At 36.5% G+C, this 21,134-nt stretch overlaps 1 protein-coding gene across 3 annotated transcripts in view; it reads left to right on the top strand.

Annotated features, from left to right (window-relative positions):
- LOC102619070 (non-specific lipid-transfer protein 1-like) overlaps window positions 1–6,039 on the top strand; it is a 54,539-nt gene extending 48,500 nt beyond the window's left edge. Inside the window, exons 2-3 of one of the 3 annotated variants that reach the window (XM_052445026.1) lie at window positions 5,319–5,483; window positions 5,784–6,039. In XM_052445026.1, coding sequence (XP_052300986.1) covers window positions 5,319–5,483; window positions 5,784–5,788 — 170 coding nt within the window. In that variant the 3' untranslated portion in view covers window positions 5,789–6,039. Of the gene's footprint in view, window positions 1–5,318; window positions 5,626–5,783 lie in introns of those variants that run through there. The other 2 variants (XM_052445025.1, XM_052445024.1) reach the window with 2 other exon arrangements.
- The last annotated feature ends 15,095 nt before the right edge of the window (window positions 6,040–21,134 follow it).

The raw sequence follows: 21,134 nt of genomic DNA, 5'->3' as shown, positions 1-21,134 counted from the left end.
TTCCTATGCCTAAGATTAAGGTGATCCTTCCACCCTTAATTGTAAAAATTAGAGTAGAAATCATACCTTTGTCTTGGTTGCCCTAGGAACCCCTCAACTACGTTGGCCTACTCATGTGAACCCTCTTGGAGAGCAAGGCACATATCAGTCACATGCCCGACCATGTAAGATATGCCACACAGTCTCACCTGTTGCTCTAGGACTAATTGTTGCACCAAAGATGTAAGATTTGAAACTTGTTGTTCTAGGGAAGTAGTACTTACCTCATTGACTCGCTTAGGTGGTGGCAATAGATCGTTCCTAGTGTTACATGGTGGCATAAACAACTTCAAAACATCTTGAACCACCACCAACTATCCAGACTTCCTAACCAATGTTCATCCACCCCCATCAAACATCTACCACACCTCCATAGGACCATCTCACTCCCTTGATTGGTTCAGAATTCTGATGAAACTGCTCATAATTAGAGAGCCATTGAAGTGGCATTAATGAAATTTCAGGCTGCTTCTGGTGTCTTATCCATGAGTGCTCCTCCACTAGCGGCATTAATCATACTCCTATCCATAGGCATTAGACCCTTATAAAAGTATTGAATAAGTAGTTGATCACTTATCTGATGGTGGGGCAACTAGCACATAACTTTTTGAATCGTTCCCAATAGTCGTAAAGTGACTCTCCATTATATTGTTGGATTCAACAAATTTCTTTTTGAATGCTGCCAGCTTTTGATGCTGAAAAGTATTTCTCTAAAAATGGCCGACTCATCTCATTCCATGTGGTGATAGTACCGGAGGGAAGATAGTAAAGCCATTCCTTGGCTAAATCCGCCAAAGAGAATGGGAAGACCATATGCTTAACTTACTCTTCAGAAACGCTGGTTGGTTTCATTGTGGAGCATACCACATGGAACTCCTTCAAGTGCTTATTTGGGTCCTCTCCTGCAAGACCATGAAATGTAGGAAGAAGATGAATCATCCCATATTTGAGTTCGAAGTTTACATGAGGATTGGGATTCTAAATGCATAATAGTTGTTGGTCCAACTTTAAGTGTTTAGTTGTTGTTCTCAGCCATTGTTTCGGGTTCTGGGCTGCCTGGCTCTGAATGTGACGAGGTTGCTCTAAGTTGTTCGAGTTTCAGCTAAATGTTCTCTATGCTCATGAAAGTCTAAATATAAAATAGAAAATAACTAATTAAAATAAAATAAAAAATAGAATAAGAGAAAAAATAAGTAAAAATAATAAAATAAAATGGTGATAATAAACAAACTAGACGTTAGTCCTCAACAACAGCGCCAAAAATTTGGTAGTTTCGTTAGGGTGCACCAAATTTAAAATCTTACTACTAGTATAAATAATTAGTACAGAGCGAGTAAGGATCGATTCACGAAGATTATGCTAGTTATATTTATTATCAACTCTAAAGCAAGATTTAAAATAAAATAATAGTAGTAATAATAATATAAATTAGTCTAACTAAAGAAAATACCAATTATAAATAAAAAAAGAGGTTTATGAATTTTAAATAAATAGCAAGAAATAAAGAAATAAAAACTACAAACAATAATATAATAAAAATTCTATTAAAGGAGAAAGAAATAATAATGATGAAAACTTTGGTTAAATGATCATCTACCACCACCAAACATGCACATGATCTATCAATTCTATCATCAATTTTGCTTGGCCCGTACAAGCTCTAATTGGAAAATATTCTTTATTTCTTTAATTCTTTCCAATTCTTGATCACTTAGGCACTTTTTTTTTTTTTTTCCAATCTTCAATTCTTTTCCTATTCTGATTCTTTCAATCAAATTTCTTTCCTGAATGTCCCGATTTAATTCCTCTTTAATCCCAAAATATATCTAAATAACAGAATATAAAAACTAAGATAAAAATTAACATAATAAAATATGATTTAAAAAATTAACTAAAGTAATTAGAATATTTAAGGCCAGTAACAAGGAAAAAATGGAGAAATTAATTAGTAAAATATAGAGAAAATATGCACTTATCAGGTCTCATTTATATCTTGAATTAATAATTTACTAAAATTACAAATTCAATTAACTATGATATTGTTACTTAAAATTTAAATATGGTTGATTCTCATCTCTAATTTTTCTTATTGTATCTAGAAACTTTAGTGTTGAATTCTTGAATTATAATAAAAAATTATGAATTGTTGTTGTTGATTTGACTGCTTCCTTACACATAATTGGCTGCAAATCTGTTGTATCATCCTCAGCTTCATCATAGCTGGATTTTTAGTGGTGTTCGCAGTGATTTAATTTCTTCATAATTTGAAACCTCTTAACTTACATCATTTCTATCATGGTAATTCAATAAGTAATTAAGAATATTAGTACAATGTATTCATTGTTTTGGTTTATTTAATGTATATTTGTGAATTAACTAATATATTCAATTAAGAATATTAGTACAATGTATTCATTGTTTTGGTTTATTTAATGTTTATTTAGTGAATTAACTAATATATTCAATTAATTGATTTGTAAAATATAATGAAATTTTAATTAATTAAAATATATTTTCATTACAAATATACTCTATGAATTAATGTTGATTAATTAATAGCTCTTTTGTTTATGGTCCGAACATTATGCTGCTATAATTTTATCCAGTTAATTAGTTCTTTTCCATGTCCCTTCAATCAAAATCAACTCACAGAACTGATGTAGGATATCTTGATAGGATCAAAGACATTGGTTTGGACGAAAATTAAATCGTTTTAAAATTCTCGTCAAGAGGAACAAATTGCATAACTTGCGAGGGCAGGCTTTAAGGATTTGAGGCACTAAGTGAATTTCTTTTTAAAGTTTTTGTACATTAAAGAACATCAACTCTCAAAGAATATAAAATAAAAATATATTAGATTATATGAGTCGTATGTCATTTTAAAAAATAAAAATAAATTAAATTTGTAAAAAATAAGAACAATAATAATTTAAAATAAATAATAGAATAATAGTACCTAAAAAATTAGCTAGTTGAAATGAATATGATGGTTAGATGATGGCAATAGATTTCACGGAGAATAATTTTCTTCGTAGCAAACAGAGCAAGAAATTTTTTAGTTGAGATTATTATTGATTCTATGTCTATTAGTTTTGAGGTTATTAATAGAGTTTTAACGGAATATTAAAAGTCTCTGCTAATGTTAACAATTTCAATAGAGTATTCTTTTTTGGAAAGTGAAAGTATTTAATTTTTTTTAGAAGGATTAGCAAAATAAAGAATTAATTGGTGAAACCATTAATTCTACTGTATGTGAAGATTATCAAATATGGAATTTTTATCAAAAAATAAATGTTGTTTTTAAGGTGAAAATTAATTTTTTTTAATAATTATGAATGGGAGTAATAATAAAGAGAATTAGTAATTTCTAATAAAAAATAAATGCTATTTTTAAAAGGTGAAGATTATCAAATTTAAAATTTTTATTAAGAACAAAAATTTTAACTTTTGAATAATTATGAATAGGAGAAATAATAGAGAGAATTAGGCTTTCATATATACCTGACTTAAATAAAATTTTTGAAATCTTAAAAGATTATTCATTGTTATATTAATTAAATAAATGTTCCGTGCTAAAGCTGCCCGCTTCTTTACCTTTTACCCACGTATGAATATTCAATAGGCAGAAATGTCTGAATTCAGCCTTTACTTTCCAGCAGCCCTTGGGGGGGGGGGGGGGTGGGGGCGGCGGCGGCGGCGTTGGTAGTATTAGCCAAAATTGTCGATGGAGCCCACCTCATAAGTCGAAAATGAAGTGTAGAAAGAAAATAAAGCTGATACTTTTGGCTTATTGTCCTAAAAATATCTTCTATTACTCTAAAATAAAGCCTAAGATATTTTATTTGCATTTTACTTATTATACAAGTTATTCTAATAAAATGAACTTTTGTTGCAATGTAAACTTATATGATATTTATGTGTGCAAAGTGAATGTCCTTTCTTCATTCTTTTGTACGTACAATATAATCTGGATAAATTAAAATATTGATTGAATAATTTGTTTTCTTAATCTTGATTTAGGTCAACATATAAAATTATAAACATACAAAATTATTGTTTTAACAATAATTTCATATGTATAAATTTAAATCGAATAAAATTATTAGAGTGAAAATAAATGAGTATATATGATGTGAGAAATGAGAGAATGATATTAAATTCACATTCATCTTTATTAAAATAGAAAAGAAATTGAAGCTCTTTGTCTTTAATTTCTCTCATCTCTTAATGAGTGGCTACGATTGAGTTTTTTATTTTTGATGTCAATAATTAAGTCAGCCATTTTTCACTATATTATAATGATAATGAGAGGAAAGGAAAGAAAAAAAAAGTGGATCATAATTCTTAATTAAAACCCGACAAAGATAAGAGAAAGATTATTCTCATTTAGAGAAAGACATGCACTATGGTGAATAGTCTCCAAATTAGATGACCACAAAGGAGAAGTTGTCAGGATAAGGTTTATAAAAGGAGAAGCTGAATTCATTGCCTACTTTGCTACTAAATTCGAAAGTTTTCCCAGGCATGGCTCCTTGTCCAATATAAAGAACATCTAGAAGCCTCTTTTAGATAGAGTTCCATATGATTGTTGTAAGTCTAATTGGACTTGAGAGTTACGAAGTCTTTTGGTTAACTTCAATCACTCTTTTTAGCTTCTATATAAGCACACCTACTCTATCTAAAATACAAGTGTGTGAGAGATGAAAAAGAGTGATTGAAGTTAACCAAAAGATGAATGTCACATAACAATGTAAAATTTCAATCATTATTGTTTTAACAATAATTTCATATGTATAAATTATTCATATGAAATTATATTTAACAATATGAATAGACTTGTATAAATTTAAATTGAATAAAATTGTTAGAGTGAAAATAAATGAGTATATATGATGTGAGAAATGGGAGAATGGTATTAAATTACTTTTGTTTTGTGTAAGTAACCTTTTACCCACGTATGAATATTCAACAAAAAGAAATTTCTAAATTCAGCCTTAAATTTCCAACAGCCATTTGGGGCTTGAGGGGGAAGGGGCGGCATTGGTAGTATTAGCCAAAATTGTCGATGGAACCCACCTCATTTTTGTATTCTATATAAACGCCACAGAACCAGATTAGCAAGCAATGCATAAACCATAATTACAATGGCACAGTGTCTCTTGCAACAGTGCTATTGTTATTGTTGGCTGCCACTACGGCTCCCCTGAATGTAGCAACAGCAATAACATGTGAGCAAGTGACAATCTGGCTGACACCATGCATCAGCTATGGTGTATTAGGTGGGGCTGTTCAGCCAGCTTGTTGTGAAGGCATTAGAGCTTTGAATGCTGCTTCAAAAACCACAGAAGATAGAAGGACCCAATGTAATTGTGTGAAGGAAGGCGCTGCTAGGATCCCTGGACTCGACTATGATCGTGTTAATATGCTTCCTGACATTTGTCGGAGTAAATGTCCTTATAAACTTACACATGATCTTGATTGCTCTAAGTACGCCCTTAATTCTTATCCTAGCTAGCCTGTTATTGCTTGTTTTCTTATTCATTGTTTTGAATTTTAGGCCCTTTCCGAGCCGATCATTTACCCCTATCTTTTTATATTCTTCTCTGGCATATGTGAATATATATGTTAAGATTAAATTATTTATATTTTTATTCAATAATTACCATCACAATATTAAAAAAAAAAATCTTAACACAATCTCTCGACCAATTAATTTTTACCTTTTGGGTTTGATTTTATTGTAGGGTGAGCTAAATCTACAATCTGCACGGGCGGGGGTATCTGGTTTATTGATAAGTCACGAATGAAGTCTACAAAGAGAATAAGGCTGCTACTTTTGGCTTGTTGTCCTAAAAATATCTTCTATTACTCTAAAATAAAGCCTGAGATATTTTATTGGCATTTTGCATTTTACATTATTATATAAGTCATTCTAATGATATGTGTTGTAATGTAAACTTATATGATATTTACGTGTGCAAAGTGAATGTCCTTTCTTTATTCTTATGGGTAAATTAAAATCTTGATTGAATAATTTGTTTTCTTAATCTTGATTTAGGTCAACATATAAAATTATAAACATACAAAATTATGAGTCAATTACTTAATAGTTAACATTAATAACGAAAAAATGAATAAAATAATCCTAATTAATAATTTCATGATTTTTAAAAAGAATAATGTCAGGGATCCCAACAATTGAGTTGATATATTATTCATCTAGTGAATGGTAGAATATTATTTTTATCAAAATTCACTATCTAATGGATGAATGTCACATAACAATTTAGACTGAAATGTAAAAACTTCAATCATTATTGTTTTAAGAATAATTTCATATGTATAAATTATTCATATGAAATTACATTTAACAATATGAATAGACTTGTATAAATTTAAATCGAATAAAATTATTAGAGTGAAAATAAATGAGTATATATGATGTGAGAAATGGGAGAATGATATTAAATTCACATTCATCTTTATTAAAATAGAAAACAAATTGAAGCTCTTTGTCTTTAATTTCTCTCATCTCTTAATGAGTGGCTACGATTGAGTTTTTTATTTTGATGTCAATAATTAAGTCAGCCATTTTTCACTATATTATAATGATAATGAGAGGAAAGGAAAGAAAAAAACAAAAAGTGGATCATAATTCTTAATTAAAACCCGACAAAGATAAGAGAAAGACTATTCTCATTTAGAGAAAGACATGTACTATGGTGAATAGTCTCCAAATTAGACGACCACAAAGGAGAAGTTTTCAGGATAAGTTTTCATTGCCTACTTTGCTACTGAATTGGAAAGTTTTCCCAAGCATGGCTCCTTGTCCAATATAAAGAACATCTAGAAGCCTCTTTTAGATAGAGTTCCATGTAATTGTTGTAAGTCTAATTGGACTTGAGAGTTACGAAGTCTTTTGGTTAACTTCAATCACTCTTTTTAGCTTCTATATAAGCACACCTACTCTATCTAAAATACAAGTGTGGGAGAGATAAAAAAAAATACGTAGAACGTATTAGAAAATACAGAGTGAAAACGAGAGAGAGAAAAGGCAACTAGCTCTTACAATGTGATATGGGGGGATTTTCTTTTATTATGATTATCCTCTGATCAAATGCATAGAGTGGCATGAGGATTTTCCATGAGATTATCCTCTGTCTCTACAATGACATAATATGATCCTTTTGCATCCAGGGATCAAAAGGCATGCTCTTAGATCTCCCATTAATTTTGTATGTTGAAATATATACAAAAATCAACATTGGTATCAAAGCCAATGAGGGTTATGTTTTGTTTTGAATGTATTTGCATGAAACATGCCATGTTCTTTAATGATATATATGTTTTCACATCTAGAACACACTTCAATGGTATGTACTAAATCAATAATTGTTAGGCCTCGATTTTTGGTTTAAAATCACATGAATATATGTGGATTAAATGTAGAAATCTATGTGGCCTAAGTTATGAGAAAACAAAAATCCTAATCCATGAACCCGTAGTTTGTTTTACTCATAACTATTGATACAATACTTAGTTTTCTAAACATTTCATATCATTTGAAAGATAATTCAGAGAGCTTTCCAATGATATATCATATGTATAATTTTGAGTTATATTGAGAGAGAACGAACTAATCAAACTTCTAGTTCAAAATATAGAAATTTTAATAATGTAGGAGATGATGAGCAGTGCTATGTCTGTGACATCACTGTCCGCAAGTTGAACACTTGTTTTCTGAATAAGAAGAGCCAAATGATGATACAGTCTTTGCCTTTGTATTTGAATAATGGTTGGGATCTCTTCAGATTCTGCAAGAATCATAAGAGTTTCTGAATTTGCAGTTTGTGGAGTACACAAATCCAAACCATGATTTTGCAGCCTATAAACAAGCTGATGGTGCAGGGTAGCTATTTTAGCTGAGGTTATTTGTTCAGCTCCTTGGAGTTGGATCTGGACCTCTAAAGTGGTGGCAAAATTGGAATCAAGAAGTGAAAGATTAAAGTTAGGATAAAAGGTAAGCAAAGCACTTCCCGCATGGAGGGTGGTGAGAACTGTGCCAATGATGGCATGCTGATATTGCTTAAACCTGGTGTCAAGTAAAGCAATTCTAGCTGTAACAGGTAAGCCTTTCCGGCCATGAAGAGTGAGGATAAGGCGGACACCTCCAAGGTGAAGATGTGTATAGCCTTCACGTTTCCATGTAGAGATCAACTCTGAGGGGATCTCAAGAGTGACATATTGTTCAGCTGTAGTAGCTTGCAAAGCACACTGATCGAGTCGAGACAACTGGATGTATTCTTTAGGATGAGGTCGTTTGGTGGAAATCAGGGTCTTAATACTTCTGGTAAAAGAAGGTTTTTTATACAGGTGATATGGACTGATGAGAGGTAAAGAAGATTCATTGACTTGAACGGATTCAGGAACATAGGAATATTCAACAAGATTTTCTATCTTACTGGCTGTTTGCTTAGTACAAGATTTAGGTAAAGAAAGAGTAGAAGACACATGATTGTTTTACGATGAACTAAGACATAGACAACCCAAAAAGACACATACTCTCCTTGGTCACTTAGTCTAAAGGCAGGGTTCCGTCTATTATCTTATAACAAAGCAAGAATAAGAGCCTGAGTAGCTTTCTGGTGCACAAGATCCTTTTTCAAGGCAAGTGCAGAGCATACTTGCAGAAGATAGACATTTGAACAAGGGTAAGAGTTCTAAACCTAAGAAAAAGGACAATATTGCCCTTGGCCATGTGTTCTAGGATGTTCTCATCCAGAGAGAATCTTCAAGAAAGACAAGAACCCTGATCGTGACCCTAATGAGACTGAATCATGTAAGTATGCTCTGCACTTGCCTTGAAAAAGGATCTTGTGCACCAGAAAGCTAGTCAGGCTCTTATTCTTTCTTTGTTCTGAGATAATAGATGGAACCCTGCCTTTAAACTAAGTGACCAAGGAGAGTCTATGTCTTTTTGGGTTGTCTATGCTCTTAGTTCATCGTAAGAATGGAATGTCTGGTATCTTGTAACCACGTCATTCTCGTTTTCTAGGTATATCGGCTGGAAACCCGAGCATGCAGACTACTGGTCCAAAGGATAACTCTATTATCATTGCTCTGGTATAACAACGCCACGTGCTTAGAAGCTCTAGTTGGTATCAGAGCCATACACTCCATTCCCAGATTTTTGGTATAGGTTATAAGAGTTCAATGCCTTAGGAATCAAAGAATTAAAGAATAGAAAGTCTTCATCTCATGGCTTCATCCTCATCCTCATCCTCAGCTACTCCTACTTCTGTATCTTCTCCAGTTACTCTCTCTTCTACCCTTTATTTACCTAAATCTTATACTAAGCAAACAGCCAGTAAGATAGAGAATCTTGTTGAATATTCCTATGTTCCTGAATCTGTTCAAATCAATGAATCTTCTTTACCTCTCATCAGTCCATATAAGAGCTCTGATACCATTGAGAAAGTACGTGACTTGTTATCCGACAGTGCAGACTAGACTAGTGCCTATTCAGGATCACCTCTGGAATTTACGTCATTGGTTTCCCGTCGAGAAAGTACGTGATTTGTTATCCGACAGTGCAGACCAGACTAGTGCCTATTCAGGATCACCTCTGGAATTTACATCATCGGTTTCCCGTCGATATACTCAAATGGGGAATCAGAAAAACTTTTAAATAAGTTTCAAGGATGGGTATGGCCCTGATACCATTGAGAAAGTACTTGACTAGTTATCCAACAGTGCAGACCAGACTAGTGCCTATTCAGGATCACCTCTGGAATTTACGTCGTCGGTTTCCCGTCGATATACTCAAATGGGGAATCAGAAAAACTTTTAAATAATTTTTTATCTCGGGTTATATAACCCAAAACAGACTTTCTTTTAGTCTAAAATAGGGTACCAAACCAGATAAGAAATCATCATAAGTTTTCTGATGCACAGGATCCTTGCTAGAGGCAAGTGCAGAGCATACTTCCTTAAGTTTCAAAATGAACAAATTTAATGCTTTATTCTTTTTCTTTCTCTAGAGAGCTTCATTTGCAGAGAGAGGAGAGAGGTTTAGAGATTCATAGTGATAAAAACACACGAGAGTTTATTGCTTCAAACTTCTATAGTTTACAAGCAAGGGGAGAATCCTTTATATAGGAGAATTCTTAGAGAAGATAGGATAGGACCCCTATCTTTTTTCAAAAGCAAAAGTAACATGACTTCTCAAGTGATTATGACCTGTAGCACACCTTTTTAGAAAGCCAAGCCCACCGATCAAGACTTGGACAAATGGACAAAAGATAAAGCATGCTTACAAAGACTTTTACAACTGGCAAAAGCCAAAGCGTAAGGCAAGCCAAGACAAAACCATAAAATAAAACATAATTATTACAACAAGACAAACTACTTTATTGAAAGCAACAAGGCAAACAACTTTATGGAGAGCGGAGATTCATATAATCGTCTTCGGATGAGATTTCAGTTTCATCGGGGTCAGTGTCACAGTTGGATTTTGGGAAAAAGGTTTTGGAGAGCTTTGGATGCTTACACTGGGGACCACGGCAAGGGGGATAAGGACAATCTCTTCGGTATCCTGGCCTAGGTGATGTTTGAGTGGCTTTGTCAACTTTGAAGGGTTTAGTGGCCGTGTCAGCTTTGGGAGGTTGGGATGAGGATCCTGGTTCATTCATGGATGGTTGTGGAAACTGTTTGAGATGTTGACTGAGGGGAAGGAAATCTTCCCATGGGTCTTGGGAGTCTTGGTATAGAAAGTCAGTGTAGTCGGGTCGTTCTTCTTTAATGATGATACCTGTGGACTTAGGTTTAGATATGGCGGATGGAGTGGGGATCATGAGGAGGTCATGTTGTGGGCCTAAGGAGGTGTGGAAGATGTCTTTAAGTGGCGGAGGTTGGTGGTTTAATTGGCAAAGGTAGTTGTAAAGGACATCTTGGATTTCATTGTCAATGACAGCTGGGTGAGGTGCAGTAAACCATTTATATACCTGGTCTTGAGTCCAAAAGAGATTTGTATCGGGATGTTGGAAGTATGGCCTGTGGATAATAAATACTGAGGTGAACAATTGTGCTTCAGGGGTAGGCATACGTTCAAGATTGTAGATCTCGGACAATTGCTGTAGCTTTTTTCTCCACCATGGTATTGGGGAGAACCATTCAAGTAATGTCCAAGTAAGAGAAGTGGCTTTGTTTGGGTCAAGGAGATGTTCCAAAGTGGGAGAAATTTGTAGGACTAACTTAGTGGCATAAAGGACTGTTAGGCACCAGATATACCATAACACATCTTCAGTGGTTTCTCTGGATGGATCAAGGGTTAAACCTATAAGGAACAGATTTTCTGGGTGGAAGGAGGAAAATGGAAAGGGTTATGTTACAAGGTAGGCTTTCATGGAGAAGCGAAAGAGAGCTTTTCTTGTAAACTCTTCGATGGCAAAGACAGAAGAAAAGGTTTTATTAAAGGGAAAAGGTTTCTTGGTGAGAGCTTCTGGGGGTAGTGATGTAGCCATGGAGATGATCAGAAAGTGGTATGTAGTGGAAAACAGGGTGAGAGGTTTTTCTGGTTTTGAGAGTCTGGATAGCATATCAGGGATGAGGTTCTGGGATCCCTTTATATGCTTGACCGAAAAGTCATATTTGGAAAACCAATCTTTTAATCTGAGTAACATTTTTTCGGGAACAGTTTTACCTTTGAAATTGAGAATATTGGGGAAGGTTGAACTGTCCATATGGATGAGAAAATGGTGTCCAATAAGATGATACTCAAATTTTTTGATGCCATTCTTTACCGCTAAGATTTCTTTGAACACGCTATGGTAATGCTTTTGTGTGTTAGAAAATTGTCCGCTAGCGTAAGCGATGAAGTGTTCTTTTCCATTGATATCTTCAAGGAGGATGGCACCCCATGAGTCATCACTTGCGTCTGTCTGCAATATGCGCTTTCCATCAGTAATCAACTTTAAAGGAGGCGGATTTTGCGCAATTTGCTTGAGAGTAGTGACATCATTTGTGTGGTCAGCATGCCATTCTGGGGGCTTCTTTTTCAATAAAGTCGCAAGGTGATGAGTGTAGTGATCCACATGTGAGATGAAGTCTCTGATGTAATTGATGATGCCGAGAAACTGTTGAACTTGCTTTTTGGAAAGTTGCTGATTTGGAAAATGAAGCAATTCTTGGGCAATATGCTTTCCTAGCTGATAATGGTCATCTTTTATGATCATACCAAGGATTCAATATTGTCGGTAGCAATGGGACTTTTCTTGGCCGATAACATAATTCCATGACTTTGGACAATATCATAGAATTGAGTTAACAGCTGACGATGTTCATCATGTGATCCTGAAAAAAGCAAAATATCATCAATATAAATTAATGCATGATGCAGAATAGGCTGAAAGATGTTGACCATGGATTTTTGGAACATGGATGGGGCAGTTTTGAGGTCAAAGGGTAGGACGGTCCATTGGAAATGGGCATTTGGGATATAAAAAGCAGTTTTGTAACGCTTAGAGGGTTCAATGCCTAATTGCTAGAAACCTGATTTTAAATCAAATTTTGAAAAGATCTGGGCATTTTTTAGAAAAGTAAACATGCTTTGTCGACGGGGCAAGGAAAACTTGTCATCTTGTAAAAACATGTTTAATGGCTGGTAGTCAATAACTAGGCGTTTCTTGCCTCTGACAATTTCAGAATGCTTTTCAACATAAAAGGCTTGGCAAGCCCATTGAGAATGTGTGGGTTCGATTAAACCTTGGGCTAACAATTGGGAACATTCCTGTTGGGCTAGGAGTAAGTCAGAAGGACTCATTCCTGGATGAGTAGCTTTGGTTGGGTTAATGTCTTCATTGAGTTTGAAAGGTAAATTAATGAAGAAAGACTTATTTTTCCACAATGGGTTTGGATGGGTGAACTCAGAATGGGACTTGGGATAGAAACTCAAAAGCTTGTTTGAAATATCCTGGTAGGGTTAAGGGGTTTCAGACAGATTGTAGAGTTTTAGAATGTCTGTGAAAGGTTTGAACATGGACTTGACTCGAATTCCATTGGGAAGGATTTGGAGGTGTTTGAGTTGGTGAAGGATGTCAAAACCTAACAAGATATCCTTATTAGGAAGAGTTGAACCGATAACTTTGCTCCAAATGACACAATTTGGGAAGATTTGAATACCAATGAGTTTTTTGGTAATCAAAGAGGTGGTGAAGAGTTTGCCATTGACAGCTTTGAAATGTTCTTCATAGTCTGTCCAGTATTCTGGTGGAAGAAGATGTGGGTTTAACATGCTGCATTGGGCGCCAGTGTCGATGAGACCAATTGCTGGAATGAGCCTTTGGAACTTCGAGGGCAAGATTTGGAGTTTGATGGATGGTATAGGAATAGTAGTGTCAAGGGACAATAACTGTTGATGGAAAATAACTTGGGATTGATCACTGTCTGAATCATCAGAGGAGTTCTGCAGTGCGAACACTGTGTCATCATTGGGTTCGTCTTGTTCAGAGAAATAGAATTTCAGTTCATCCTTTTCTGGAGAGTAATCTGTAGTGGCTTGGAGATGCTCAACTAACCGAATAGATTTTTCTCGTTTGTTGGGACAATCTTTAGCATAATGGCCTTTCTTCTTGCAGATGAAACATCTGCTTGATTGTCTCCGTTTAAAGTCTTTGGAAGAAGATGACTTCTTTCGGAAGAAGCTGTAAGGCTTTCTGGATCGACGAGGTCTGGATGAAAATTCTGGATTTCTGAATTTCTTAAAATGCCTTTTCTTTTTAGGACTGCAATCACAATCCTTCTTCTGCTTGCATTTGATCTGCAAGTAAGGCTTTTTGCAGGCAGTCCGGAATGGTTCTTTGTCTTTCAACAGTTCTTTGAAAAACTGCTTCTATTCGCAGAGTTTATCGAGACAAGTTTTCGCAAGCTGGAAGATTTTGCCAAGAGAGATGTTGTCAAGGGAAAGATTGGAGGCTGTGAGTTGTCGTTGGATGTCGGGTTGGAGTTCATCTGGAAGAGAGGCTAGAAAGACATGCTTTAATGTCGGTTCATTGAATCCATTAAGTTTATAGAATAGCAAAGACATCCACTTGTAATGGAAGTCAAGATCCTTAGCATTAAGGGAACAACATTTCATGTTGAGATAGTCTCGTCGTGCAACTTCAAAGACTGCAGAGGGGTCTCCAAGGAATTGATCATGGATAACCGTAAGGGCACTTGAGACTTCTGGTAATTGAACAAACTGCAATTGTCTGTAGTTGCCTAAAGAATCAAACCAATCTCTTAGAGCACCCATAAAACGAGTAGCAAACTCTCTAAGGACTGGTTGAGTTGTGGCTCTTGGACGTAGCATTTGAAGGTCAATCCAAGCAGACATTTCATTAAGATGATCACGCCATTTATGAGATGGAAGATCATCAAATGTGAACCATGGGCCATTAGAAGATTTTTGACTGGGTGGACTGGTTTGGGCTTGAGTTGGAGGAGGTTGAGTGGTTGTAGAAGATTCAAGCATCTCTTCTTCAACTTCTGAGGGAATATCGACGTACGGTTCTGTATGGGAGGTTTGGCCTTGAGGAGGGTGATCAGGTTGGGCCATCAAGATTCTGGTGATATCAGCATAGGACTTTTCAGAATCACTAGTGGATACTGAAGATTCTATGTCAGTCTCAGTATGGTTATCAGAAACAGCTAGATTTGAATAAGAAGTTTGGTCATCTGTAGTAGAAGAGTGGTCGACTGTATGGGCACTAAACTGGTGCATTGGTTGTTTATCTTTGGATTGAGAAGGTGGTTGGGATTCAGTTGGTGGTGGAGGTACTGGTGGCGATGCCGGAGTATGACCAGGAGAGTGTTGACCAGGGATGGTAATGGATGATGGATGAAATATGACGGGTCGCGGTTGAGGTTTAGGCTTTGGTTTAGGTTTAGGTGGTGGTGGTAAGGGATTGTCTCTGAAAAGAGTATGGGTCATGCCAAATAACTTGGAAGGATCATACTGTCTGATGGGAGAAAGCATAGAGGCAAAAGGATGATAAGTTGGACCTATGGAAGGGATAGGAGGTGATGTGGTAAAAAGGGTAGGTCTTTGTTTTTCAGATTCAATCTGATCAAGTTCAGCTTTTAAGCGTCTGATTTCCCTTTCCTTTTGGTCAAATTCTGGGCCATAATAGCGCTGGGCAAGCATAGCTCGTAGTTCATAATCGAGTTGGGTAATTCGAGACTGGAGATTTTGGTGGATCTGCTGCATCTGTGCAAAGATGGAGTCAACTTTTGTCTCAAGTTGTTCAGTTCGTAAACTGATGTTCTCAACTTTGGAGTTGATATTCAACAAAGTATCATTCTGTGCTCTGGCATTTTGGGTTTGCCAGTTGAGGATTGATTCAAAAGGTTTGGGAGGTTCTAGGTGGCCAGATGAGGTAATTGGTGAAGGGACAAAGGGTTTAGACACGACATGTCGTTGGGAATCTGTGTGAGTGTCTAAAGGAGGAAAAGAGGAAGAATAGGCTGAAGAAGTGGATGAAAACATCATACAAGTGAGTGGTGGTATGGGAAGTGAGATTGGTGATGGAGTCTCAGATTTACAATGCTTTGCAATCCATTTGAGTTCTTTTTGGTAAAAGGGTAATGGAGCTGGTGGAGGTGGAGGATCTTGTGGTGGTTTAGGATCATAGGGGTGGCATGAGACTGGAGATTTTTTCTTTTTGGGTTTCTTTTTCCTTGTGGTGGCATAATCATCATCCTCTTCCCAATCATCCCAGCAGGGACAATTTGGGTCACACATGCCGGAGCCAGGGGCATCCCATAGGAAATGGCCATTTTGCTTGGCTGGATAAATAGGGTATCCTTCAGAAGTGAACCCTGAAATGGGCAGATCTTCTTGGGCTGTCTGGACAGCTGTGAGCATTGAAGAATAGGTAAAGGAGAGTCGAGGAGGCTCTTGTGGAGCACTTGGAGATGATTTAAAAGTCATTCGGACTGTTCCATCTTGGCGTCTTTCAAACATGCTTTCAGAGGTCTGAATTGGAGCTGTATTGTTATAGAACTATTCATAGTTGGAGATCCATTCAAGAGGCATAAGCTTGATAAGCTCATGGCGGGGAATTTGTCTTGGGATCTAGATTATGGTTGGGATTTGGTCAGATTCAGCTAAGACCATGAGGTCTGAATTGGAGCTGTATTGTTATGGAACTGTTCATAGTTGGAGATCCATTCAAGAGGCATAAGCTTGATGAGCTCATGGCGGGGAATTTGTCTTGGGATCTGGATTATGGTTGGGATCTGGTCAGATTCGGCTAAGACCATGAGGGTATCAGAATGATGTTCAGGAGTGGGTAGATCTAAGGCATGATTTTGAAGCCTATAGACCAATTGGTGGTGTAAGGTGGCAATTTTGGCAGAAGAAATTTGGTCAGCACCTTGAATTTGGACTTGAACCTTCAAGGTTGTGGGCAAGTTGGGATCTTGGAGAGAAATATTGAAGTTTGGGTAAAAGGTAAGCAAAACACTTCCTGCATGGAGGGTTGTAAGAACAGTGCCAATAACAGCATCTTGGTACTGTTTAAACCGGGTGTCAAGCATAGCAATACGAGCTGTAACCGGTAACCCTTTTCTTCCATGAAGAGTAAGGATTAATCTGATGCCTCCAAGATGAAGATGAGTATAACCTTCTCGTTTCCAATTGGAGAGCAACGCGGAGGGAATCTCCAGAGTGACATATTGCTCAGCAGAGGTGGCCTGAAGAGCACACTGATCCAGGCGGGAAGACTGGATATATTCTTTAGGGTGAGGGCGTCTGGTAGAGATGAGGGTGCGGATACTGCGGGTAAAGGAGTTAGGTTGTTTGTACAACTAATAAAGGCTAATAAGAGGGTAGGAGGACTCACTTATTTGGGCTGATTCAGGGATATAGGAATATTTGACAAGGTTTTCAATCTTATTAGTGGTATGAGAAGTGCAAGATCTGGGCAAAGAAAGAGTAGAAGAAAGAGTAACAGGAGGGGAAGATGAAGTGGAAGCCATAAATGAGAAGTTCTCTCTGCGCCTGAAGTTCTAGAGAGCAAAATAGAAAAAGCCTTAAATTATACTATTTTGGTCAGGAAAACGTTGATTTAGAAAACAGGACCGTGCAGACCAGACTCTTTACCTCTCACCGTATAAAAAACCTTCATTTACTAGAAGTATTAAGACCTTGATTTCCACCAAACGTCCTCATCCTAAAGAATACATCCAATCGTCCCGACTCGATCAGTGTGCTTTGTAAGCTACTACAGCTGAACAATATGTCACTCTTGAGATCCCCTCAGAGTTGATCTCTACATGGAAACGTGAAGGCTATACACATCTTCACCTTGGAGGTGTCCGCCTTATCCTCACTCTTCATGGCCGGAAAGGCTTACCTGTTATGGCTAAAATTGCTTTACTTGACACCAGGTTTAAGCAATATCAGCATGCCATCATTGGCACAGTTCTCACCACCCTCCATGCTGGAAGTGCTTTGCTTACCTTTTATCCCAACTTTAATCTTTCACTTCTTGATTCCAATCTTGCCACCACTTTAAAGGTCTAGATCCAACTCCAAGGAGATGAACAAATAACCTTAGCTAAAATAGCCACCCTGCACCATCAGCTTGTTTATAGGCTGCAAAATCATGTTTTGGATTTGCCTACTCCACAAACTGCAAATTCAGAAGCTCTTATGATTCTTGTAGAATCTGAAGAGATCCCAACCATTATTCAAATACCAAGGCAAATTCCTCGACATGAATTGATCAAACTCATGCCTTTAGAATGGTTATCCAATTATGAACAATTTCATCAAAATTCTGAACCCATACAAACTTCTGAAAGTCATTTTCAGAAAAATTCAGATGGAACTGTTCATTTTACTTTTAAACCACCACCCAATTCGTCCTCAGAACCACCAAGATTATCTTTTACCTATTCTTCAATGATCACTTCTGTACATACAGAACAAGAAAACCTACCCATTCAAGCCTTTAATGATCAAGGTTTTCCCATATACCTAGCAAAACTCCATGGACATTTCTTTTGGGATGTCCCAGCCTTAGACAACTATGATGCAGGTTGTCCTTGTTGGGAAGATGCAAGCGCAAGTCTAAAAAGATTATTTTTCCAGCTTGCCAATACCATGCTGCTCATCTTGAAGGAGAGATTGAGAGGGAAAGTCTTTTGGGTTCAAGCTTTGAAAGGAAGAGAACGATTCATGGCTATGATTAGGATTGCCGAAATAGAAGTGACAAGAGTGGGTTTATTCATAGACGGACGGGTGAGAAAATCAGGGATGAGATTTTTATCACCTTTGATGTGTTGGACTGTGAAATCATACTTGGCAAACCAAGCTTTCAAGTTAAGCAATTGTTTATCAGGTAGCAATTTGTTCTTAAAGTTAAGAATCTTTGGAAAAGATGAGTTTTCCATCTTGATAAGGAAATTATGGCTGATCAGATGGAATTCAAATTTTTTGATTCCATACTTAACCACTAAAATCTCTTTGTAAATGACATGGTAATTCTTCTCTGCATCCTTGAATTGTCCACTTGCATGAGCACAATAGAATTCTGGTTCTCCAATTTTTTCTAAAAGAACTGCACTCTAGTATTCATCACTGCCATCTATCTGGAGAATTCTTTGTCCTGTTGTTGGAATCTTGAGTGTTGGTGGTAACTGGGAAATCTTTTTGAGCTGTTGGATATCTATTGTCTGTTCGGGACCCCATGGTGGAGCTTGCTTTTTTAGCATGCGTGACAATTTGCTGGTGTGGACCACAACTTTGGGAATAAAGTCTCTCAAATAATTCATAATTCCTAGGAACTGTTGAATTTTCATTTTATTGAGATCTGTATTCGGAAATTTTGTCAATTCTTCTACAATGTGTGGCCCTGGATGGTAGTGACCATCTTTTAAGACCATGCCAAGAAAGTCAATGGATTCCTTTCCAATGCTACTTTTCTTTTCAAAAAGCATTATGCCATGTGATTGCACAATGTCAAAGAAATCCGAAAGTAACTTTTGGTGGGTCTGGTGGTTAGTGGAAAACAACAAAATGTCATCGATATACACCAAAGCATGATGGAGGATGGGAGAAAATATTTTGACCATTGCTTTTTGAAAAAGGGAAGGTGCAACTTTAAGACCAAAAGGCATTACCGTCCATTGGTAATGGCCATTTGGAATGCAAAAGGCTGTTTTAGGTCTATCAGTGGGTGAAATGCCAAGTTACCAAAAACCCGCTTTAAGATCAAATTTGGAAAAGACTGTGGCACCTTGAAGATGCACGAACAAAGACTGGATTTTTGGAAGAGGAAATTTATCATCTCTGAGAAAAGCATTCAGAGGCTGATAATCAATGACTAATCTCTTTTTTCCTCGAACTAATTCAGACCTTTTTTTCAACATAAAAAGCTTGAGATGCCCAATCTGAAGTTGTTGGCTCAATGAACCCTTGCTGTAGCAATTGATCACACTCTTGTTTGGCTAAAAGAAGATCAGAAGGTGACATTCCTGGATGAGTTGCTTTTGTGGGATTGATAACTTCATTTAGTTTGAAGGGGAGATGAATGAAGAACTCACTATTCTTCCAGAGAGGAAAAGGATGATTGAACTGAGAATGGTTTTCAGGACAGAACTGAAGAAGTTTTTGTGTAATGGAGGAATAGCGAGGAATTGTATTAGAGAGAGTATACAAACGTAAAACATCTGTATAAGGCAAAAACATTTGTTTGAACTTGATTCCAGTTGGTGTGATGTAAAGCTTTTTAACTAGATGAAAAATATCAAACCCTATGAGAAGGTCTTTATCTGGTAAATCTGAACCAACGAATTTTTTCCATATGACACAATTTGCAAAAAAACTGGATTCCAATGGGTTTTTTGGTAATCAAAGAGGTTTCAAAGATCTCACCATTGGCTGCTTTGAAGAATTTTGTGTGATTTTCCCAACAAGAAGAATGGAGGATTAAGCATGCTTCGTTGTGCACCTGTGTCAAGAAAACCAATGACAGGAATAGGTTTATGGAACTTTAAAGGGAGGACTGAAATTTTTACTGAGGGTATAGTAGGATTAGAATGAGCTTGACTGATTTCCTGAACAATAGAGATAACATAAATTTCCTCAATGTCAGAATCATTTGTGGATTCTGCAAGGATAAATGCCATTTGATCATCTTGTTCTGTCTGTTCAGAGAAATTTGATTCAACATCTTCTTGATCAGAAAGCATTGAAGATTGTTGTAAATGTTGCATAAGACGAACAGCTTTGGCAGACTTGTTTGGACAGTTTCTGGTAAAATGACCTTGTTTCTTGCAGATAAAGCATTTGTTATACTTCTTTTAGGGCTTTTTGAATTTCTTGGAAGAAGATTTGTAAGAGTGCTTCTAGAAATGACCTTGTCATCTTTGCACTGAATCTTTAGATGCGGCTTTTTGCAGGCTAAAGCAAAGGGTTGCTTGTTTTCAATGAGGTCTTTGAAGAAATCTTTCTGTTCACATATCTTGTCGAGACATAACATAGTCAACTGGAAGATTTTTCTAAGAGAGATGTTGGCTATGTCTAGGTTGAAAGCCGTTATCTGTCTTTGAAGTTCTGGCTGGAGTTTTGGAGGAAGTGAAGCAATGAAAACATGCTTTAAGGTTGGATCATTGAATCCATTTAGCTTGTAGTAGAGCATGCTCATCCTTTTGTAATGTATCTCCAGATGGTTGCGTTTAAGGGAGCAACATTTCATCTGATGAAATTCTTTTCTGGCTGCCTCATTTGCTGCAGTTGGTTCTCCAATAACAATGAATGACTGCAAGAGCTGTGGTGGGAGTAGTTTAAATTGGTTGAAGTTGTCTGTATTCTCCTAGACTTTCAAACCAATCTCGTAATGAACCGGTAAATCCTGAACAGAATTCTCAGAGAACTGCTTAAGACTGAGCATTAGGTCGTGTCATTTGGACATCAATCCATGCAGCAAACTCTTAGTATCTAACTGGTCATTTGTGGCAAGGAATATCATCAAAAGTAAACCATGGTGTTGAAAATGGTTTAGAAGAAGACTCAGAGGCTGAGAAAGGGGGAACTAGTTCAGTCTGGT

Source organism: Citrus sinensis, chromosome 7, assembly GCF_022201045.2.
Source record: "Citrus sinensis cultivar Valencia sweet orange chromosome 7, DVS_A1.0, whole genome shotgun sequence".
NCBI classification, from domain to species: Eukaryota; Viridiplantae; Streptophyta; class Magnoliopsida; order Sapindales; family Rutaceae; genus Citrus; species Citrus sinensis.
The sequence above is the reverse complement of the archived record's forward strand: the minus strand, read 5'-3'. Positions and strand labels throughout refer to the sequence as shown.